Raw genomic sequence first — 24,991 nt, 5'->3', positions numbered from 1 at the left:
CGAAAGTTGTTCGGCCCGATGAGATCTATATGTGTACCGAGTTTCATATTATTACATGCAAGCGTGTTTGATATATGGACATGTTTTTGAATCCCATTCCAGGGGGCGCTGCCGAGCCCCCCTGCCACGCCCGGGTCCCAGCTTCAGCGCGGCGGCAGGTTCTGACATTTGTGCAAAGTTTCAAGAGTTTTTGAGCACGTTAAGGCCCCCAAAAGGTAGTAAAATAATAATAATAATAATAAAGAAGAAGAAGAAGAAGAAGAATCCTTAGAAAAACAATAGGGCCTTCGCCTTTTCAAGGCTTGGGCCCTAAAAAACCCTTAGAAGAACAATAGGGCTCTGCGCCCTTTCAGGGCTTGGGCCCTAATAAGCTGTATACATAAACAAAGTATTCCTGCTAGAGAGCAGTGTAATATTCACATAGAGGACAATTCTTCTGTAGACATGTGGTATACAAAACCCATCTACTTGTACAGTAAGTAGCGTATAATGTAATGCATTTATATATATATTTACACATATATATATATATATATATATATATATATATATATATATATATATATATATATATTGCATGGAAACTGTTTCACAATGTCATAATATGTTAAGTAGGCAGAAGTTGAATTATCATGGAAAAAATGGCACTACATAGAACTGGAAAACCAATATTGTTTATCAGTTATGAAAAGCCAAAACACTCGACAGTTTCTGGAACGCCACTAGATACTTTTTCATAATTTCCTTGTCAAATGATCCCTACTTCCCAGCATAAACTCGCTCAGCTGTGGTTCTTCCTCGCCATAGCTATAACTCTAGCTAATTCCAGCTGGATTAAACAGTGCCTGAAATCCACCCAATTTAGCCCTGAAATATAGTTGCTTAATGGATGATAGGTGACATGGAAAATAACATCACTGTAATTTTTGGCCAAAATCTGAAAAAGAGGACAGCTGCTCTGAGAAGTTCTTTGCTCTTCAAATATCAAAGTGATCTTTCCTCTTATGAGAATTTGCAAGCTGAAAAATCTACATTTGTTATTATATTTGTATATTTGTTATTATACTGTAGGTTCACTTTAAAGGGATAGTTCATCCAAAAAGAAAAATGTGTCATCATGTGTAATGATCAACCTCATGTTTCAGTGTAGATGATTTCAACCTGTATGAATTTCTGTCTTCAGCTGAACACAAATAAAATATATTTTAAAGAATGTTGGTAACCAAACAGTTGACGGGTCTCATTGACTTCCATAGTATTTTATTTTATTTTTTCTGCTATGAAAGTCAAAGGCTACCGTCAACTGTCTGGTTACCAACATTCTTTAAAATATCTTATTTTGACAGAAAAAAAAGAAACTCATAAAAAAACTCAGTGAAGTGAAGAGTGAAGTGAAGCCTAAGACAATCTTTTCCTTTTGGTGTTTTTATTTTATTTTGTTTAATTTATTCATTTATTTTTCGTTTTATTTGTATTCGAAAGAGCTGCTGAACATTATTCAAAACTTCTCTTCTTGTGTTGCAGAGAAGAAGAAAAAACAACATACAGGTTTGGGTGAATGAATGATAACTGTTTCTTTAAACATGTTGCGCTTACTTACTTATAAGGATTACGTTGTTGTTTCTTTCTTTTCACCTTGTGTTTTCAGGAAGAGGTTTAGTGTTTGATGTTCACAGTCACGCATATTATGGATCCATAACAGTGACGAATTGCACTCAGCCTGATTCAACAGCAAGCTGGAGGGGAAAAAAAAGGTTGACAGTTTGTTTGAAATGGCACATTACAAAAACTATAAAAGGACCAGGTCCATATGCTACACGGTGTAAACACGGAGCAATGTTTGTAATTATTTTGCTTGGGAATAATGACATAGCGGGTAAGACATCTAGCATGGTGTGTTGCCATGTTTTCTTTCTTGCCTTTCTTTGAGGTCCTTGTGTCTGTGCCTTGATTGCAGTCGAGGAACTGGGCTGTGTGAGGACGAACCGCTGGCCAACATCTGGAGGCGCATTTAATGATCATTAAAAGCGTGACGGGATATTTACTGAATGGGAGGAAAAGAGGGGGAAGCAGCAGAGCTTTCGAAGGCACGGAATGGTTCGGTAATGTATGTCCTTGCAAAGGTTTCAAACATGGAGAACTTAGATTTAACAGGCCTTGTTTTCAGTTTATGTGTACCAGTAAACTTGCATCCAAATACGTCCACTGTGGGTGGCTGGCTGGTTTGGTCTGCCTCATTGTCAAATTTAACCTAAGGTTCCCAGACTAAAAAATGCTCTAAACAGAAGGCTTGTGGCGTAGACACGACTTCAATAAGGTATGTGTTTGGGAATACAACCTAATTGCAATTACATTAAACCTTGTGTTTTTTTTTTCTTGTTGACCCCTGGTGAACCCAGCTGTATTATGACAGGCGACCACCCAATCAGAATGATCCTTTAAAGTAAAGATATACATTTAGTTATTTGATTTTAAAGATATTTAATAGATTGCCAAGTCCAGTTCGTGACCTTAAAACAACACACACACACATACGGGTCTATGTGGATTAGCCAGACTTTTTCTCCAAACAGGCCCGGTGGTGGTTTAGATGGACTACCCTTTCCTGAGGTCCTAGAGCTATGGGAGTTTGATTAAAACACTCAAAAAAATGTGAAAAAAATTCAGGACACTTTAGACTTCAGATACACCCAACATAGCGTGATACACACCACCCTAAAACTATTGTGGTTTATAGAGACCGTTGTCCTTTTGAAGAATATGTGACTTATAAGGTCCAAACAAACATTATGGGGACTTTAAAGGGACAATGACGTCACTTAAATAATTGCTCATTAACATAAATACACATACACAACCTGACACCACCAAGCATTAATGGGACTTTATTTTATTTCACAACTCACATCACCATTGTTAGTTGGTGACACTGACTAACAGCCAGATAACAGCCTGTAAGAGCTAAACAATAGATTCTCACACAACACAAGTGCCATGACAATGAGAATTGAGCAAAAAAGGTCAAATAAGTTATTCTTACCCAAATTTAAAAGACCCATGGTTGCTCATAACAAAAATAAATAAAATGAAAAAATAAAAGCTGTTTTACAGTTTGTTTTTGTGATGGCCTCTTTGTCAAACTATAACAAGCAGACAACAACTTGAAGCCACACTTTTTTTTTTTTTTACATTTAAGGAACATGCTGATTTTTGGGACTTTATCTTATTCACCGTATCCCCCAGAGTTAGATGAGCACATACACACACCCTTTTCATCTCTGTGCGTGCCGTAACTGTCTGACGCACACACCGTTAGCCTAGCTTAGCACAAAGACTGGAAGTAAATGGCTCCAGCTAGCATACTGCTCCCAATAAGTGACAAAATAATGCCAACATTTTCCTATTTACATATTGTGATTTGTATAGTCACATGAGACAGCATCTTCTAACCGTATACATACTTGGAACTATATTCTCAGAAGGCGAAGCACTGCTGGGCAGAGGGATTTACTCCAACTCTCTGCTCCTCTCCACGGGGCTTCTCAGGGGCTGCGAGCAAATCCCTCCACGGAAGCAGCAGTGCTTCGCCTTCTGAGAATATAGTTCCCAGTATGTATACGGTTAGAAGATGCTGAGCACTTATAAGTCCCAGTAGTGAAATTTTTGATTTACGTTAAAATTTGTAATTTGATGCTTCATAAATATAAACTTAGTGTCAATACACACCTTGACATAAAAAAAAGAATATGATTTAATGTAAAATTATGAAGCATTTGTAGGTCCAAATTCAAGGTTTATACTGTATTACATTGATAAGCCACAACATTTAAACCACTGATAGGTGCGGTGAATATCATTTATTATATCAGTAGAGTGGCACCTGTCAAGAGGATATATTAGGCAGCAACTGAACAGTCAGTTCTTGAATTTGATGACTTGGAAGCAGAGAAAAGAGTAAAAAGATCAACAAATCTGATCCATGGAGGCACCACCTCACAACCTGACACTACAGGACACATACAGGGGTCTTGTGGAGTTGTTTTGGCAGCATGAGGGGAAACTACATATTAGGCAGGTGGTTTTAATGCTGTGACTAGATTAATTATTTGCAATACACACTGATCATTGTAAACTAAATATAAACGTAATTTTTGCTACCCTTGATGATAACAGATTAACCTACAATAAGATGACAGAAGAGGGGTAATGAGAAAAGACCCAAACAGATATGAAGAGTTGTAGAAAAACAGCATTACGAAAAAGTCAGTGAAGAATAAAAAGCCAGAAGACAAAAAATACTGAAGGCCTCAAATTAAGTTTGTTGTTACAATAGAAATACATACATGTATAAGTATTTGAAACAAGAAAATATTTTTTACCATCAATACCTCTACCATCTTTGACAAAATACCTTTGTTTTTCCTTTACAGTAACCTATTAAAGTTACATTATTATTTAAGGTTACTGTCATTACCGCAGCAATGATTTATTTTTATTATTAATCAGCTTTTTGTTTGCAAAAAATATTTGAACACTTCAGTAGAGATGATTTACACATTAAAATGATAATATTCGTCATAAAAAGCTAAATGTTTTATCTTTGGCGTGTATGAAAGCAATTGAAATAAGGTAAACATCAACATTTTAAACGGAATAAAGAAAATCATAAAACCCCCTAATTTTATATTACTTTTTACAAAAATGGACAAATCTTGAAAGTAACTATGTAAGTGTAATTTTTTTTAAATAGAATTTAAAAAAGAAGAGAGTTTAAATTGAACATTATTGTAATGTTGCGGTAAGGACATTTAGTAAGAAGAGATAAACCATAAAAACCATAAAACCATAAAAAAACAAACATATTCCACATTAAAATCTTAATGACTACATTCAATTTTGTATACACCTTTTCATGTATTATGGACTGTGATGGTTAAAATTAAAATTCATTTTTTCATTCAAATTCATTCGAGTTTTTTTGTTTTTATTTTGGGAGAGTCAAAAGTGCCCATAGTTGCAGAAACACCCATAAACACGCTGTGACTATACAAATCACAACATGTAAATAGGAAAATGTTGGGATTATTTTGTCACTTATTGGGAGCAGTATGCTAGCTGGAGCCATTTACTTCCAGTCTTTGTGCTAAGCTAGGCTAGCGGTGGGTGCATCAGACAGAGTTACGGCACGCACAGAGATGAAAAGGGTGTGTGTATGTGCTCATCTAACTCTGGGGGATACGGTGAATAAGATAGTCCCAAAAATTGTCTGTGTAATTAAATCTTTTCTTTTTCTGACTGCCTCTTTGCAGCTATTCCTCTATTTCGAACAAAGTCCCTTATATTTTGCACGGTTCTTTGTGCCAACACAGGGTCTTCCACCAGTTTGCAGTGACTGCATTCAGTTTTGGTGGCCAGTTTTCCCCTGCTTACATGACCTCTGAAGTGTCGCATTACTGCCGCGACCTCAGCCTTAGACCACACTTTCTTTGCCACTCTTCTGGATCCATGTTCCTCATCAGCATAATTCCCTGAAAGATGGGCAAACAAGAAAAAAAGATTATAAATCACAAACAAAATGTGTTATTCAGTTGAAGCCATCAAAACAGGAGTTCAGTTAATGTCACAGTTGACAAGAAATTGCAGTTTACTTTTCTTAATTCACTTTGGGTATCAGTTGATTGCTCACTCGATGTGATTTCACCAACTTTACTAGCCCACATTAGAGTGTGGACAATATGGAGTGCATTGAAGTCATCAGCATTTAAAACAACATTTTTAGAATACCTTTGCTGTTCATCTATTTATGTGGCTAAAACTTTTGATATTTGAATTAATTGCAGTTAGTAATACTACGATAATTGTAATACAAGCTTTGCTATTGCCTGATACATGATAATAATATGTACAATGTGATCTGAGCATAGTCTTATACATAACGTTAGGCTATCTCGGCTATATCTATAACGTTAAGCTAACAACAGTCTGAAGCTAATGCTGCGTCCCAGGCAACCTGTAACCCGTGTTTTTCCAGCCTTATACCCGTGAAAGTGCACTGGAACGGCAGTCAAACCCGTGAACTCGTACTAGATCGATGTACTCCCAATTACCAGTCGTGAGCCGTGGTTTGAAGTCGTGATTTACGTGCTCAAAAACCTGCCAGGAACGCAGCATAACATTGTTCTCTCAGAGACCCCTGCCCTGTTCTCCTCATACCACAACTCAATTAACGTTAGTCTCTGACCGCTGTTCTGTCTAATCCTGGCCTGTCCCTGCTCTCTTGGCTTCATATCAGGCTCATAATTCATAAATAATAGGCTGAGGTCCGTCATACGAGTAAACATTTAGACTACAGCGTCCGAGTTGTCATTGCGATCCATTAATTTCCTATTGTTTACTTTGACTACTCTCCCCAACGCGACGTCACTGGTTTGGCGGTTTTCAAATGCGGAAGTAAAATTGTCTCACAAAAACGACTCAAGAAGCCTAAATAGAGTTTTATAAGTATATGTTTATATTTAAATCTAGTCTCTACATTATTTTTCTATACATAGGCTCACTGGGTACTCTAACTTGCAACATGGCCTTTAACCTCTTAATCTTCCAGATTTTGTGACTCAGTCATTCATTTTTAGTCTTTTAACCAACTTGCTAAAAAGAGAATTAATAGAACGTACTCATCATGGGAAATCAAGAGAACATATGAAGAGAAGGAGGTAACTTTACTTTTATCTCAAATTCAGTATACATCTCCTGATAATAAAGTAAGTGAAAAAGTAAGTAAAGTATGAATTTCATTGTTTGTATGGTATAAACCACTGTGTTTCTTTTGTGCATAGACAATAAACCTCTTAAATCTGAATCTTACCTTCAGAGGGAGGTACGCTCTTCTCACTTACTGTGGACGACACAAATGACACTGATCCTGTTGAACACAATTTAACAAATTACTTTTGTCACAGGAAAAAATAAATTTTATCAGCAGTGACTATGAAGTGAGTTAACATACCAAAGCCTCCCATGTCATGGTCTTGCTCTGTGGTTGTAGAGTCAAAATCCATAGGCTCCACATTTCCAAAGTCTGATGCTGTGACTTCTGTGTTGCTGTTTTCAGATTCGCTCCCACTGTCTTCAGCGTCACTTAACGCAATCTCATCTGGAAAGGCATTAGTAAAACTCAGGTGTAAAGAGTGCCTGAAAACCATACTTGAGTAAAAGGACAGATACCTTGCAGCAAAATTTACTCTTACTCAAGTCGTATTGGAATTGGTAACTTGTAATAAAGTGATTTTAACAGTACTTTAGTATTTTACTTATACTAAATTTAGGCTCAAAGATGCACTAGTCCTTGACACCTAAATAACAAAATAACAAACAATTGATTTGTAAAATGAGAAGTCATGTTTATTTCCTAAAATCGAAATAAAACTGAACACCTCAATAGTGCAATAAATAAACCTGTATATGTTTCTTTGTTCTGCTGTACACAAAGAAAGATATTTTATCTATTTTTGTAACCAAACTTGAGAGTGAGTAAATGACAGAATTTTCATTTTTGGGTGAACCATCTCTTTAAGCGTCTACAAACTCTCAAGTGTCAGTTAAGCTCAAGTGCACAAAAAGGCCACACGTAAACCAATATCCTTCAAAAAGGTCTTGTCAATAGAGTGGATAAATAAAATAATTAGGGCTGTCAAAATTAGCGCATTAATAACGCGTTAACTCGCGCATTATCTGTTTGACCCGTTGCCTAGCCCGTAGTTGGAGAGATAACGGTTATGCTGCTTTCACACCAAACGCGAATAGAGCGTCTGGCGCGAGTGATTTCAATGTTAAGTCAATGTAAAGACGCGTTTACGCGCGTCTGGGTGTCTCGTGGTGTGACTGAGGCGTTTAGCGCGGCTCGGTAGACGTCTGTTTGAGCAACTGGCTCATGCAGTGCAAAGAAAGAGAAATATGTGTTTTTTCTATATTCTTTTCTATATTCACATATTTTCTATATGCGTTTAATAGACATGAACAAGTTCTTTGAAAAACATGTCTGTTCTTTATGCTCTATGTTTAAGGTGGTTTCAGTAATAATAAATGTAAATTGTTCATGTTCAGAAGAAGTGAGCTGCCCTGTCGTGCGAAAATGTAAACAGGCTCGTGCAAGTAAATTGAGTAAAGAAAGAGAAGTAATGGGAACCTGGTATTTCTATTTCTATTATTTGCAAATAGTGATTAATCCTGATTAATCCACTGAAAATTCTGATTCATTTGATAAAAAAAAAAAAATAATCATTTGACAGCCCTAAAAATAATGTTAAGTAAAATTAAATAGTCAAAGTCTACTTACACTAGCTGCAGTCATGACCTCATCTAAATCAAACGTCAAGATATAGTTCAGTCAATGCCACTTCGATGGAAATATCACTTTATAGCAGAAACAAACTGCTGCAAAAAAAGTTAGCTGCCATACTGTAGACTTAAGTTTATATTTCTGAATAGTAGTACTCCACTTATATTTGGACATGAAAGGTGGGGTTTTTTTCTCGGAAAAGGATGCGGACTACGCCAAGTCTAGATGTTTATAAATTAACAGTTAAAGGAAAAAACAAACACTCAGATAATATCTACAAGGGCTAATTTCTGTACAAACCTTCAATTTCAATCTCATCCAGAGACTTCCCCTGCATGCTGGACAGGTTTCCTTTCTCCATTGACAAAAGGAGTTTGGAAATCTTAGCCAGTTGTGTTGTGGGAACTGGTAATCTGTAGAAGTCACGGTGAACACGGATGTCGTGACTCAGGAAATCCGCAACCTGATCAAGTTCGTTATTTTTTAAATTAAGGACTTGTGAGAGTGTGGCAACATGTTTCCGGAGTTGTGTTGACCTGAGGAACTCGGGGTGCTTTGCTCCACACTGGCTTGCATGAACACGCAAACAGTCCTGTCCTCTGTAGTGGCTCATTGATGTTGGTCTTGCAAACAGGAAAACATTTGTGGCACAAACGCCACATTCAGTTCTTCTACTGGCAAGTAGTGACAAAGCATCCACCACACTTGGTGTGAGCAGAACTGCAACCTTCCTGCCCCTTTTCCCCATGATTTAAATTCGGCTGAAATAGTTACAGAGCTTCTGTTCAGTCTTCGACAACCCCAGTGCAACATCTTCATGGAGCTTTGTGTTGTCCCTTTCATGAAAACTTTTGAGGTGCATTTTCGAAACCTCCCCAGCACGTCTTCTATTGAAGACAATGATTTGTGCAAGTGTGAGTTTCGCAAGTTGAGCATAGTTTTGAGTGCTGGCCTCTTCCTTCAAGCTGCAGAAGGCACTTTCTGCAGATTTCTCAAGGTACTGATGAAGGATGTGAACATCTTCAGTGAAGGGGAATGTTGATGCTTTATTGTATTTTGCATCACTCAGTGTGTTCAGGGCTCTGTGAGATACCAACTCAGACCACCTGGAGGTGTACAACTTTTTGAATGTGTCAGTGTACTTGATCAGTTCTTCATCTTGTGCCATGAGTGCCCTACAATGAATAATGTCCGCAATTTTATGCAGTGTATGCCCCAGTTTGAGCGCAAGGCTTGGTTTCTGGTACGCGTGTCTTTCCTCATCAAAACCTGAAACTTTCTTTACTGCTTGCACAACTCTCTGGAAATTAGCAGGTTTAATAGCATCCTCTAGGTTGTGTGAGAACTCTGTACGCAGGCATAACAACAAACGCCCCACTTCACGGAGCTTCTGTCTAATATATTCATATTTTGTAGGGTCTTGTCCATGTTTGTTATAGAGTGACTGGGCAAATTGAATAATAGAGAAGTCATTTCGCACAAGTGAGGCCACCTCATCTTGTTTCATGACACTAAGATGCTTCCACACTCCACTTGAGATCTGCTGACAGGATGTAGACTCCAGAGCTACAGCCAAGCCCAGTACTTTGGTTCTCCCAGGTGTGTCAACCAAATCATCGTTTTCAGGCTTAAATGGGGCATCTGCGGACATGTCTCCAAAGCTCCTTACGTATGTACATCCCTTGACAATACATGCAGTGAATAAACTTTCCTGCCAGTGCTTTAGCTTTTGGCTTTCTCTTCACTTTCAGTGATCCTGCTCCCTCTTGCAAAACTCCAATGTTATGTTTAAAATTTCCCTTATTCCTCATTTTTTCTAATAAGATCTTGCGGTCTTTTGAGTCCTCAGGAAGGGAAAACGCTTGGACAATTTCAGTGTGTGTCTTGTGTGTTTTCAAGTGGCGGGAAATTTTGCTTTGTGGCTTACCACAAACATAACAGTAATTTTTTTTACTCATAATCAGATGTGGTAATTCTTGTTCGTGAGTCACAGCTTCATCCTCTAGCATTTCCTTCGAGTCTTTGATAGAATTCGCTGAATTAGAGGTGTCAGCAGCATTGGCAATCATCTTATTTTTAAGGGGAGGCCAACATTTTGAAATACTGGGCACAACGGGGATGCCTGTGTCTGACCCAAAAGATGTTCTAACATCAGGTATTACTTGAATATGTGCAGCTCTTGCCTGACTTGACTGTAAGGGTATGCTGGCATCTGAATCACATTCATCATCGTATTCTGACTCCGAGTCAGGAATGTATTCCTTGTCAGACATGTCCTCAGCATCATCAGATGATATTTGGTCCAATTCTGGATGTAGAATTTTGTCCTGATCTGACAGCAGATCATCCTCAGAACCCTTAGGAGACTGCTGCGCCTGAATTGGTGAGAAAGCAAATTATTTTACATGATGATTGAATCTTATGGACAGTTCAAGTTCAACACTCACTCAGTGAATACTCACCTGTGCTGTGCTGTTAAAGTCATCTCTTTTAATTTCCTTGATGCAGGATTTATGCCAGACCCCTGAATGATACTGTTGCGCACACCAGGCGGTGTTTTTGACACTGTTTGCAAAAAATTTAATTGTAGTATTTATTTATGCCACATAGTTTGGACAAAAAGATATTTCATATTTGCATGTCGATATCCAATCACTTTAAATCCAATACCAATGTGACATTTAATTTACCTCATACATATTACCCTTTTATTGCATTGCATTTTGTTATCTTATTTATATGCAGCTTATTTATAGCATATCCTATATGAAGATATACCTTCATATTTTTTAATTGTAGATGGGGAATTTGTGGTTAGCCTCAGTGCCAGGAGCTGACTACTAGTAGCTCAGTATAACTAATAGGGTGCCTTTCCATTACATGTAACCAAACAACTTAGAATTCACATTAAAGGAGAACTCCAGTCAATTTTACCATTGAGCTAATTTTTTTTGCAAATTTGGAGTGCTGTCAATACAGAGAACAACGACAAAAATCGGTGTTGCCTACTCTGAAGGAATCACTCAGCATGGCTGGGCACTTGTAATGACACATCAAGGATGTTAAGAGGCTAAAAGCAGGTTTAAAACGTGCCCCATTCAAGTCAACAGGGTGCAAATTTTAAAAAGAGGATAACCTGGTGTAGGCAACACAGATTGTTGTCGTTGTTCTCTGTATTGACAGCACTCCAAATTTACAATAAAATGAGCTCAATGTTAAAATTGACCGGAGTTCTCCATTAAACCCAGATACAGATCCAATGCAGGCAGTCCAAGTGTTCTTAAAAACCAAAGTGATGCCTCTGGTGACAGGACCCTCTAAACTGTATGGACCTCCCAAGTCATATTTGGGTGGGGTTCACTGTTTGATACACACACTCAGATATTATACTGACTGAAGCTTGAAAAAGCATGTTTAGACAATGTCCCTCCATTTCATTGTCCACATAGAGCATGTTCTAGTCAGGTGACTGCGCGCGCACACACACACACACACTGAAATAGGTTGGTAGATTTAACATTTTGCCACAAATAACTTCACTAAGTTGTACATCAGATTTAATTTACCTCTCCAACCTTGGTGAGTGGGCCGAGCTCTGGACTAGTCTGATTCGGGTGGCTGACGGCTGTATGGATGCACTTGCTCTCAGTGGTCAGCTGTAGAAGATGAAACAGAGATAAAGAACAATAGAGAGAAAGTAAATGAAGAGAAACTCACTGACAACTTTTCTGATATTAACAATCAAGAGCAAGATATTTATACAAATCTTTGTGAGGATATACCTCTTCAGTATCATCAATTGTGACAAATCTTGTGGGATATCCTAACTGCTGGGATAATCACACGCATACACGTCCAATAATGACACGTCCAATTCGCGAACTAATGACTCATTTGAACCGATTCATTTTAATGAATGGTTAAAACAACTGATTTTTCCAACACTGAACTCATGAGACATCTGAATCGGTGTATAACTAATCGTAACACTTTACAATAAGGTTCCATTACATGTGCCAACCGTTAACGTAGCATGAGCGCCAGCAACTTTAAATCCAACACATCAGCTGTGTGGAGGCATTTTGAGATCTGTCGACCAGATAACAAACTTGCCATTTATGTTAGGGGTAGAGGTCGACCGATAGTGGATTTTACCGATAACGATAGCTAGGTTGGGCCACACTTGCCGATAACCGATTAATGAACCGATAGTTTTTAAAATTGATACTGGATAAAAACAAACATAACACTCCAAGTAAAACAGTGCTGAACTTTATTATATATATATAAAAAAAAAAAAACTGTATTGAACCATGAAAACATGCTAAATGAAATAAATATATAAATGTGAATAAATATTTAAGTCAATAAAAGACATTCATTCAAACTGAAACAAAAAGTAATACTCTAAATAACAAATAAAACCAGTTACATTCAAAATGTAACTATTTAACTGTTCTTTTCAAGCCAACTTAAGTAATAAAAACGTAACAAAATTTGTATTAAAGTGAAGATGAAAAAAATATATAACCGAAATCGAATGCTTTTCTGATTCGTTTATGTTTCTGTCGGCTGTATGAACATATCAGTTTGCTTACGTCTCTAGCTTTAAATATGCAACTTCTCTGCATATTTAATGCATAAAAGTGACCAGCTGGATATGAACTAATGCAAATAGAGGTAACAATTGTGACATTCGGGTCGGACTTACGTTTATGTTTGTCAGTGTTTTAACCGCTTGAGGTACTACTAATGTTAGCGTCCTCTCAGCCTCGAAGGCAAACAAACATACTGGTGTGCTGTTCTTTCTCTACTAATGCAGCATTTAGTCAACAAATTAATCACTTTATAATGATATGACAAAATGTACTGTATACATACATTTGAGCTGTCGGTGCTTTAAACGCGCATCTGATGTCAGCGCTCTCCACGCAGCATGTGCTCTCAGTGCAGCACGCAGAATCACGTGTCGAAATAAACAACACGAGGCACGAGTTTTTATTACACCTCTAGAGGCCGCTCTTGTACTGCATCATGCCAGCAGACCCTTCTCAGCTCTTACACTGTGTAATGAATGACAGCGTGCGCTTCTCAGCCACTCCAGCAATGGACGCAACCAGGAAAAACTATCGGTATATATTTTTGCCGATAACGATAGTTCCACCAGTCAACAATCGGTGCCGATTAATCGGCAAAACCGATGAATCGGTCGACCTCTAGTTAGGGGAGCATTTGGTAGACCTATTCAAGTAGGAGAAGATGTAATTTATTTATTTGAACATTTATTTTGCTCCTAAGGACCGAAGTTTGAAGTCTGAACTTAGAAATAAAATGTGACACTGGCATATCATTTATTTTCCAAGTGAAATAATTTACCTATTTTTCAGGGGTGAATGTCTGTCTACATTTGTAAAATGATAAATTTATGGTAGAATCAAATGTTGTTTTGTTTGTCTTGTGTATTGCAGTGCAGGAGAGACTTGGATTTCTCTTCAGTAAAATGAAAGTAAAAATATCAGGCAAAACAATTGTATATACATCTGTATCGGCCAAAATTAGTTTGAAAATATCGGCATATCGAACATCGGCCAAAATCCAATATCGTGCATCCCTAATTGATGACTTGATTGTTTTTGTTCTACCAGTCTGTAATGGTCAGTATCATCTTTGTGTGCCAATGCAGGCAGTCCAAGTGTTCTTAAAAACCAAAGTGATGCCTCTGGTGACAGGACCCTCTAAACTGTACGGACCTCCCGTCATATTTGGGTGGGGTTCACTGTTAGATACACACACACTCAGATATTATACTGACTGAAGCTTAAAAAAGCATGTTTAGACAATGTCCCTCCATTTCATTGTCCACATAGAGCATGTTCTAGTCAGGTGACTGCGCGCGCACACACACACACACTGAAATAGGTTGGTAGATTTAACATTTTGCCACAAATAACTTCACTAAGTTGTACATCAGATTTAATTTACCTCTCCAACCTTGGTGAGTGGGCCGAGCTCTGGACTAGTCTGATTCGGGTGGCTGACGGCTGTATGGATGCACTTGCTCTCAGTGGTCAGCTGTAGAAGATGAAACAGAGATAAAGAACAATAAAGAGAAAGTCCTGGGAGCGTGAAACTAGAGGACATTTGACATCTGAACAAAGAAATAAACCATTCTACTGTTGACAAAGACAGGGGAAAACCTCGCTTTAAAACTCACCGACAACTTTTCTGATATTAACAATCAAGATATTTATGAAAATCTTTGTGAGGATATACCTCTTCAGTATCATCAATTGTGGATGGGGGATTTGTGGTACCACACATTTTTGGAGCCATTTCGTCATCAAGGCCCTGTAAAAAAAGAAGAAAGAAAAATTATAATAAATATCTTGAAGACAAGATGTTCCCTCACTTCCCTGTGTAGCATTCAGTGAAAAGATATCATGGCTGTATTTCTGTGAGTGTTTTGTGGAAAACATGTTGTCTCTGAAACAGTTCTTTAGTCACTGAACAGGCCACATGACTACAGTCTAGACTAGGGATGGGCGATATGGACTAAAAACCATATTGCGATATACATTGCAGCCTCTTGCGATAACGATATATATTGCGATAATTAAATTATAATAAAACCATTTCAGAACAGTTAACACAGACTAGTAACACTAGTAACTCAGAAGGTCTGAAAAAGGTGACATTTCTCCTTAACTACTGTGACTTAAAATATATCTTAAAATTAAATAAAACCACTTTTCCTAAAGTAGAACAGTAGTCTTTTCAATTAATGAGATGTATGTATGCATTCTTTATAACTACTTGCATACATCATTTTTATTCTTTCAAGCGGACATATTTAAATAGTATTATATAATATAATATAATTAAATAGAATTAATCCTTAAAGCTATTAACAAGCAGTGAATGCTTTTCTTTTTCTTTTGTTGCTTGATCAATATTAAGGACACAGACCGGGTTAGGTTTATTACTGTCACTTTAAGACATCGGATCATTTCCAATGGCATGCGGATCCAGAATTGCACTGATGCACATCCGATACACTCACAACTGTTAGACCTAACCGACATCATTTACGTGAATACTCTCCAAAACCGACGTTTAGACAATGTTGTGTGTATTTGTCCATTCAGACACGAAACAGAGCTCAATTCAGTACTCGCGCGCTGTCTATGGCTGCACGCTTCGGTTCGGGTGTGTGCGTGCGCACAAAAAGATGAGAAATGAGACATGCAGCGCATGCCAACTCGTGTCCCGCTGGGTAAGTTACATCAGCAAGTTACACTACAGTATCTAGATATTAGCCATTCTCTGGTATCTACCACAAACGCAGGACATCAGTTCTGAATGGATCGCTTCCCAAATGACTCGTCAGTCGCGTGATGTACACAGACCTTGTACAACCGACCTTTTAGACCAGCTCCTCCGTTCCGCTTTCAGTCGTGTTTACTCAAGATGACGGCGTATATGATGCGTTGCAGCCGGTTGCAGCTCGTAGCTCTAAATTTTGCGGGCAGATTGCGTCATCAACATGCATTATCGCAATAGAATTAAAATCTCTATCGTAGGCCAATTTTGTATCGTTTATATCGCATATCGTTTATACCGTCCATTACTAGTCTCGACTATGAAAACTAGTCTGATGAAAACAGCATTTGATTACTTCGTTGTTTATCTATTGTCAGCCCACTTGCTAGAATGATTGCACTTCTAGAATAATTGACTAAGCTTTTACAGTCAGTGACTTTTTAGTCCTTTTATACTTCTTAGATTTGCTATGATTCTTTTTAAATGACATCTTGTCATGAATTTTCGTCAGTGCTGTTGAATGGGTGCCTTTCCATTACATGTAACTAAACAACTTAGCATTCACATTAAACCCAGATACAGATCCAATGCAGGCAGTCCAAGTGTTCTTAAAAACCAAAGTGATGCCTCTGGTGTAGTGTTGTCAAAAATATCGATATTTCGATAAATATCGATACTGAAATATCTGAACGGTACCAATACTAATTTCCCGAAGTATCGATACTAGCCGAGTGGTCACTTTCACTTCTCTCCAAAGGCGCGTTGACAAACACCACACGTGACGCACTCGTCTCATTCGCTCTGGTTAAATAGCAAAAGTGAAGTGAATGGAAAGATGGCGAGGGCGGCGCCCCCGCGACCGGCTTTGGTTGATTGATAAAGAACACCGCGAGCGGGCATGTCGGAGTCGGAGAATAGCGTGGACACGCGCTACACACCGCGAGCGGGTATGTCAGAGAATAGCGCAGACACGCGCTTCACACTGCGAGCGGGGAGAATAGCGCGGACACACACTTCACACTGCGAGCGGGGAGAATAGCGCAGACACGCGCTTCACACTGACTGCGAGCGGGGAGAATAGCGCGGACACACACTTCACACTGCGAGCGGGCTGCGGGCACCCAAAAGATTGTTTGACAATCAATAATCCCTCACATCACTCATTTTTTAAAATTATTGTATAGGTGAAAACAGACTTAAGGAACAGGCTCCAGGGGTACCATTTAGCAAGCATAGGCTACGCTCAGCATCAGGGGTGTTTGTTGTTTGGACAGACCTTTCCCCACTGCTAAAAAAATCCTAAACGAAACACTGTAACTCTTCTCATTTTAACTTTTCTGAAACATTAACCAAGATGGCCTAGTATTGTTGAAATAAGTCTGTGTTGTCTCGTTTTTTCACCGTAATTCTTAAAGTTAACATAATCTGACTGAGGAATCTTAGACAAGTAAATATTTTAACTGTGGTCAAATGTAAATTAACTTGTGCCTATTTAACTTTATTCAGAAAATTATTATTTAATTCTGCAATTTGCCTTCATTAGCGATTATCATCAATTTGATTACACAGATATGAATTAAACTAAACAGCTAGACAATGGCATCTCTGAATTCAATAATGAAATGCCTTTAACTGAAAATTTAATGTTTAATCTTATTATTATACATTACTGACACACTATCCTCCAATTTGATACTGTTAAGTGCTTTTTTGTTACAGTAGGCTATATTTTAATCTTTGATAACAGTAGGTTATACAAATACAACGGGTCATGTTAGCCCTGGTCCAATAAAAAAATATTAACAGATAGAACTCAGTACATTTTTGTTCATGTAAAATATACCTCATTGTCATGTTCTAGACTTGTTATATTTAGCTTTAAATAAAAAAAATACCCCCTTAATATAGTGGCAGTTTTTTTCTCTGTGGTATCGAAAATGGTATCGAATATCGATATTTTTCTAGGTATCGTATCGAAGTTAGAAATTCTAGTATCGTGACAACACTACTCTGGTGACAGGACCCTCTAAACTGTATGGACCTCCCAAGTCATATTTGGGTGGGGTTCACTGTTTGATACACACACTCAGATATTATACTGACTGAAGCTTGAAAAAGCATGTTTAGACAATGTCCCTCCATTTCAAATTGTCCACATAGAGCATGTTCTAGTCAGGTGACTGCGCGCACACACACACACTGAAATAGGTTGGTAGATTTAACATTTTGCCACAAATAACTTCACTAAGTTGTACATCAGATTTAATTTACCTCTCCAACCTTGGTGAGTGGGCCGAGCTCTGGACTAGTCTGATTCGGGTGGCTGACGGCTGTATGGATGCACTTGCTCTCAGTGGTCAGCTGTAGAAGATGAAACAGAGATAAAGAACAATAAAGAGAAAGTAAATAAAGAGAAACTCACTGACAACTTTTCTGATATTAACAATCAAGAGCAAGATATTTATAAAAATCTTTGTGAGGATATACCTCTTCAGTATCATCAATTGTGGATGGGGGATTTGTGGTAGCACACATTTTTGGAGCCATTTCGTCATCAAGGCCCTGTAAAAAAAGAATATATATTGTAGCCCGTGGACTATGAAAACTACACTCTGATGAACACAGCATTTGATGACTTCATTGTTTTTGTTCTATCAGTCTGTAATGGTCAGAATCATCTTTACTATGGTGTGCTGGGTAGGTGGTGCAAACAAAATATATAAAAATCATGTTCCACCTGAAGCTAGATGGAAAATGTACAGTATTTTGGTATGTGAAAAGTTCTATTCTTATATGAGAACTATCAATTTCACAGTCAAATTTTCACCTTGCATCTCCATGGCCAGTCTGAGTTACCATAATTATAGGTGATCTCCTCTCCTGGACTTATGTCTCGAATTGCAAACAAACAGAGATGGGGCTTCCCTTGCACAGTGAGGTACTTCATCTTTGCATTAGGGTTTAAATGGTCATCATTCACAAGTCGGCCGAGTGACGAATTCTCTGTTGCTGCATCAACACTACAAAAACACAAGTAACATTTTCAAAACAATCTGTTTTTATACTAATGCAATGTAAATGCAAATGTAGAAAACCTGACGTGAGAAAAGATAGTCATCATTCTGATTAGATTAACCAGTGACATACGTACCACCACAGTTTTCCATTAAAATGAAACTCGAACATAGACAATTTGAGGTGGTCATGGTAAATTCTCTGTCTCCTCTCACATTCTTTCTTGCTTATTAGATCACCTCTGTATTCCAATAGAAAGTCTCCTTTTTCAAACGGAACAGAGGCGAAGATGCCGCGACCTAATTCATCAAAGACAAAACAACAAATAAGTGGCAAAAAGTGATATAGTTGAAACATGATTAAACAATCAGAAGATTCAACTTACATTTTACAGCATTGATGTACTTGATGTCAAGTCCCACTTTGTCACTTTCAGCAGTAACATAAAATCTCGCATCATCCTTTGGATTAATGCGTCTACGCTGCTGCATGTTTACGGTTTACAGGTGTCACAGCCTAAATTACCAAATTACAATGTTCACTGGGACAAGCATGATCAGAAAACAAAAGTCTGGGTAAATAAGTAATGTACATAGTTATGTATCTGGACAGAAGCCAAATATTTTATTGATTCTATTAATACATTAAAAAGTGTAACAGCATTTCTCACAAAGTAACAGGCTGGTGGGAGTCAAAAGTATGTAAAACTACAAAAGAAAAGGCAGTACCATTCCCTCTACAAGTTTACTAGATTCAACATAGTCATATATTTGGAAAGTAGTCTAAACCCAGACATTTTCAGAGTCGGGGTTCAATCTTCAGCTGGCTGGCAGGAGCCGCCACTGGCGTGTCACGTGACCTGTCAGTGGCTGACTGGCAGCTGCCAGTCTGATTCTGGCATGTCACGTGACCAAGGGTGTAGATTTGGTTTGAACATTGGGGGGGTTTTCATGTGATCACTGGCTGACTGGCGGCTGCCAGTCTGATTCTGGCATATCACGGGACCTGTCAGTGGCTGACTAGTTGTCTGACTCTGGCAAGTTTCAGAAACCATTGATTTTTGGCAGTTTGGGTTTTGTGTTACTCCCTCTCTATAGCTAATTTATCATGCATCTGTTGATATGATTATGTTCTTTTGCATGATTGGCGTTTTAGATAATTTTATACCAATTAAACCAGTCAAATGGCCGTGATCTGACTGGTTGCTTACAGACGCTTTGCTGGGCGCTCAATACAGTCAGCCGCGGCTGAACTGCGAGTATAACGCGTTGTCTGTCACTCTCGCTGTAAGGAAATACATTGGGTTTTTTTCATGAATGTACTCTCATACATCTATTCTTTAGGTATGAGTGATGGTTAGATAATTGTATACCAATTAAACCAGTCAAATGGCCGTGATCTGACTGGTTGCTTACTGACGCTTTGCTGGGCGCTCAATACAGTCAGCCGCGGCTGAACTGCGAGTATAACGCGTTGTCTGTCACTCTCGCTGTAAGGAAATACTTTTTTTTTTTTTCATGAATGTACTCTCATACATCTATTCTTTAGGTATGAGTGATGGTTTAGATAATTTTATACCAATTAAACCAGTCAAATGGCCGTGATCTGACTGGTTGCTTACTGACGCTTTGCTTGGCGCTCAATACAGTCAGCCGCGGCTGAACTGCGAGTATAACGCGTTGTCTGTCACTCTCGCTGTAAGGAAATACATTGTTTTCTTTTTATGAATGTAACCTCATGCATCTATTCTTTTGGTATGAGTGATGATTTAGAGAAATGTATCACAATTAAACCAGTCAAATGGCCGTGATCTGACTGGTTGCTTACTGACGCTTTGCTGGGCGCTCAATCCATACAGAAATGCCTATGGTGCGTTCACACCGGACGCGAATAGCGCGTCAGGCGCGAGTGATTTCAATGTTAAGTCAATGCAAAGACGCGTTACACGCATTTTACGCGCGTAACGCGTCTTTGCATTGACTTAACATTGAAATCACTCGCGCCTGACGCGCTATTCGCGTCCGGTGTGAACGCACCATAACAGTGAGTGAATCTTTCTCTATTGTTCCCTAATGTTTAAACAATTTCACTAATTATATAGGCTAAATATATTCACTAACTATATTGTGAACTACATATATTTTTGATTAATGAATTGAACTACATATTTATATAAAATGTTTATATAAAATATTACATGTATAAAACATGTAATAAGTAATATCAAGATTAACATATATAGCACATCGATAATTAGTAATATTGTGCTGTAATTATTTGGGGGTTTTTTTAGCAACTGCATCAGGACCTCACATCTGGTGCTGTTAGATCACACAGAATGTTTTTACAGACACATCCCAATTATGCACCCAAACTGAAAAACCAATGCAACCTACGGATATCCGTTTTTGATCAAGAACAGGTAAAATAATATTTGTAAGGAATAAAAAGATGTTTAACATTAACTTGGTACTTGCAACATACTTGAGTCTTGAGGTAACATCTTAACATACCACAATTACTTATTTTTATAGATTCATGGTACTGTGACTGATTATCAATATCTTGACATTCATTATAATCTGAAACTATTGGAAAGTAATGAAATGATTCTTAGATGATGTTTTTTTCCCGACACTAATAAGTGAAATATCTGCATTGTTGTTTGTCATAGACTGAGGGAATCATTGACAAGGTTTGGGTGTACAGTGTTTTGGCATTGGAAAAAACTGATTTATCTAGCCCTTCGTATGCTATGGAAGTCATGACACCTGAGGTACATCATGTTTTGTGAAGAACACAATAATAATTCAAGAGCTAATGATAGACATTTGAATTATAGTGTGTGAATTATGCCAATTCTACATTTAATGCATAAATTATAATGTGTGATAAGATTTTAATGAGTGTTTTTTTTACCCCTTGACTATAGATAACCATTCTGATTCTCAGAAAGACAGAGGGTTTCCACAGATTCCAAGCGGAAATGGCCTTTGCAGATGCACCCTGTTTGTGTGTGTAATAATAGTTTAGGTGCTACAAGCAATGGCTTGTTGTTTTTTATAAATAGATTTTGTTTCTTTGTTTTTATTTGTAAATAGTTTTTGTTTCTTGGGGACTATTTGTAAATAGTCTTTGTAAATTTGAAAATACTGATACAGTCTGTGCTGCGTGATTTTACAGTTTAAATTGTCTTTTCTTTTATTGAATTATTAAAAAGCTTTATTTTATTGAATTAATAAAAATGATTACTGTGTTTTGTCCTGTTGTCCCAGAAAATGCTAAAAGCAATAACAAAGATTATGTTACTGGGATTAATTTACGTTTTAATGGGCTACTCTGCATCTAGGCTACATTATAACACAACTTATTACACAACGATTAAAATCGTCACAACTCGTGGCAGTATCCATAAATTAGATAAATTTCCTTATGAGAGACAGGCAACAGCAAAGCGTCAGTAAGCAACCAGTCAGATCACGGCCATTTGACTGGTTTAATTGGTATAAAATTCCCTAAACCATCACTCATACCTAAAGAATAGATGTATGAGAGTACATTCATGAAAAAAACAAACAATGTATTTCCTTACAGCGAGAGTGACAGACAACGCGTTATACTCGCAGTTCAGCCGCGGCTGACTGTATTGAGCGCCAAGCAAAGCGTCAGTAAGCAACCAGTCAGATCACGGCCATTTGACTGGTTTAATTGTGATAAAATTCCCTAAACCATCACTCATACCTAAAGAATAGATGTATGAGAGTACATTCATGAAAAAAAAACAATGTATTTCCTTACAGCGAGAGTGACAGACAACGCGTTATACTCGCAGTTCAGCCGCGGCTGACTGTATTGAGCGCCCAGCAAAGCGTCTGTAAGCAACCAGTCAGATCACGGCCATTTGACTGGTTTAATTGGTATAAAATTATCTAAAACGCCAATCACGCAAAAGAACATAATCATATCAACAGATGCATGATAAATTAGCTATAAAGAGGGAGTAACACAAAACCCAAACTGCATGCCAAAAATCAATGGTTTCTGAAACTTGCCAGAGTCAGACAACTAGTCAGCCACTGACAGGTCCCGTGATATGCCAGAATCAGACTGGCAGCTGCCAGTCAGCCAGTGACAGGTCACGTGACATGCCAGAATCAGACTGCCAGCTGCCAATCAGCCACTGACAGGTCACGTGACACGCCAGTGGCGGCTCCTGCCAGCCAGCTGAAGATTGAACCCCTGCTGCATTTTCAGTAGGCTCAGTAAGCATGTGCTGGTTGTATAGAAACTATGATGATTATACTACTGCCTCTGTCCTCAGCTAACTAAATGAAGAGTGTAAAGATCTATATTAACAGTAAACACTGTTTTTAACTTTTATTTTTTTATAAATAACACTCTACACACTGCACAAGATACCTGTCAGGTCTGTTGCCCCTCATGTTTTGTATATTGATCATTGTGGTTGGTTAGTATGGTACCAATTAATTATCTTCCAGGTTTAGTACACTAACAGAACATCATAAACATATTACATTTATTTAATGGCCTGAAAGTAGTCCTATTGATATCTCTTCCAGCCTTCCTGTGTCACTGCAACTTCATATTTAAACAAAATGTTGGGCTACTAAAAAAATATTTAATTTTATTCATAAAACAAACAAAATGTCTGTAATAAAAGTTAAGGCTTCCAGGTCCAGACCTCAGCAATTACAAAAGCTACAAGTGGATACAGACAGGCAGTTACATAAGCATTTTAATCAACTTAAGTTACTTACAGACCAGGAAAACCCAAAGATGATATCAATACATCCTTTTAGTTCTTTTTTTTGTTCCAATTCCCCCCAAAAAAACAGATCTGCCAACTAGCTGGCTGCTATCTAGTGCTCCTCTCCTGTCCTCTCCGCTGGCTTCCATTTCACGTAAATGCTAAACGAGGCTTAACAAGCAGGCCATGTGATCGTTAGGCCATGCATAGCCACAGCTCAACTTAACCTTGCTAGCTTTCATTTAAAAAACAAAACGACCAAATTTGACCTGTTGGCAACGTTGCTTCTGTCCTCATCTCTACCTGCTGTCCTTCACCTCTTTTGTCTGAGGCTTAATGAGCATGACATGTTGATAACCACTCAAGTTAGCTCAGGTAACATTGCGGTAAATATATAGCATTTTACAGTAATTGTAACTTACAAATTACACTTTCTTGCAAATAGGAAACACTTCTTCATGCAAAAATGCAACTATATTTACAAATATAATTATTACCTGTATGTATTTCATCCAATAAGTCCAATGACGTCGAGCCGACACTTCCAAGGTGTGGTCCATTAGGTTTTTAATTAGCGATGTCTCTCTGGGCCATGCTCTGGGTGGGCGGACCTTCCAGTCGACTTCCGTTTGTTACCGCCCACGTGCGCAAACCAGCCAATCACAAGACGGCCCGCCAAAATGCGCCGTGTGTATCAGAAATGTGTATGAAACTGCAATATATAACCCAGCTGTGGGGTCGCTGTTCTGATACACTGGGATACACTCAAAATCAGGTCAAGTGGTAAATGAGGACTTTCAAAGAAAAAGAGAATTTATGTTGTTTAGACACTAACAAATGCAGTTACACTCTTTGATTTATGAGGACCACCTTGGCATAGTCCCCGTATTACCCTTAGGTCCGGGGAGCCCAGGTGAAATGTCTGGCGTGTTGTCCATGTAAACCACATACACCAACACACACACACACACATACACGCACACGCACACGCACGCACACACACACACACACACACACACACACACACACACACACACACACACACACACACACACACACACACACACACACACACACACACACACACACACACACACAGTTTTTCATTTCTATCCTTGTGGGGACATTCCATAGGCGTAATGGTTTTTATACTGTACAAACTGTATATTCTATCCCCTTACACTGCCCCTATCCCTAAACCTACCCATCACAGGAGACATTCTGCATTTTTACATTTTCAAAAATATATAATTTAGTATGTTTATTAACCCATTCCCCTCATGGGGACCGCTGGCTGGTCCCCACAATGGAGGTGAATCTCAGGTTTTACTATCCTTGTGGGGACATTTGGTTCCCACAATGCATAATAAACCAAACCACACACACACACACACACACACACACACACACACACACACACACACACACACACACACACACACACACACACACACACACACACACACACACACACACACACACACACACACACACACACACACACACACACACACACACACACACACACACACACACACACACACACAATA

General features: G+C 38.3%; 1 protein-coding gene across 3 annotated transcripts; it reads right to left on the bottom strand.

Annotated features, from left to right (window-relative positions):
• Positions 1 to 4,991: 4,991 nt before the first annotated feature.
• On the bottom strand, positions 4,992 to 24,105 carry LOC306997872 (histone-lysine N-methyltransferase trithorax-like). 3 transcript variants are annotated; one of them, XM_079611432.1, is made up of 12 exons: positions 23,939 to 24,105; positions 19,059 to 19,189; positions 18,810 to 18,972; positions 18,486 to 18,678; positions 18,146 to 18,220; positions 17,939 to 18,019; positions 11,905 to 11,994; positions 10,801 to 10,903; positions 10,522 to 10,713; positions 7,007 to 7,153; positions 6,866 to 6,922; positions 4,992 to 5,528 (listed from the first exon to the last, which is right to left on the bottom strand). In XM_079611432.1, the coding sequence occupies exons 2-8, from the start codon at positions 19,162 to 19,164 to the stop codon at positions 10,850 to 10,852; spliced, it is 762 nt and encodes a 253-aa protein (XP_079467558.1). In that variant the 5' UTR covers positions 19,165 to 19,189; positions 23,939 to 24,105; the 3' UTR covers positions 4,992 to 5,528; positions 6,866 to 6,922; positions 7,007 to 7,153; positions 10,522 to 10,713; positions 10,801 to 10,849. The 3 variants fall into 3 exon arrangements, with proteins under 3 accessions (XP_079467558.1, XP_079467556.1, XP_079467557.1); XM_079611430.1 differs by having other exon boundaries at positions 17,930 to 18,019; positions 23,939 to 24,090; XM_079611431.1 differs by lacking the exon at positions 23,939 to 24,105 and adding an exon at positions 23,711 to 23,824 and having other exon boundaries at positions 17,930 to 18,019.
• Between the last annotated feature and the right edge of the window lie 886 nt (positions 24,106 to 24,991).

The sequence above is a fragment of the Phoxinus phoxinus genome (genome assembly GCF_949152265.1).
Source record: "Phoxinus phoxinus genome assembly, chromosome: 4".
NCBI lineage: Eukaryota > Metazoa > Chordata > Actinopteri > Cypriniformes > Leuciscidae > Phoxinus > Phoxinus phoxinus.
This window is presented reverse-complemented; position numbering and strand designations above follow the sequence as displayed.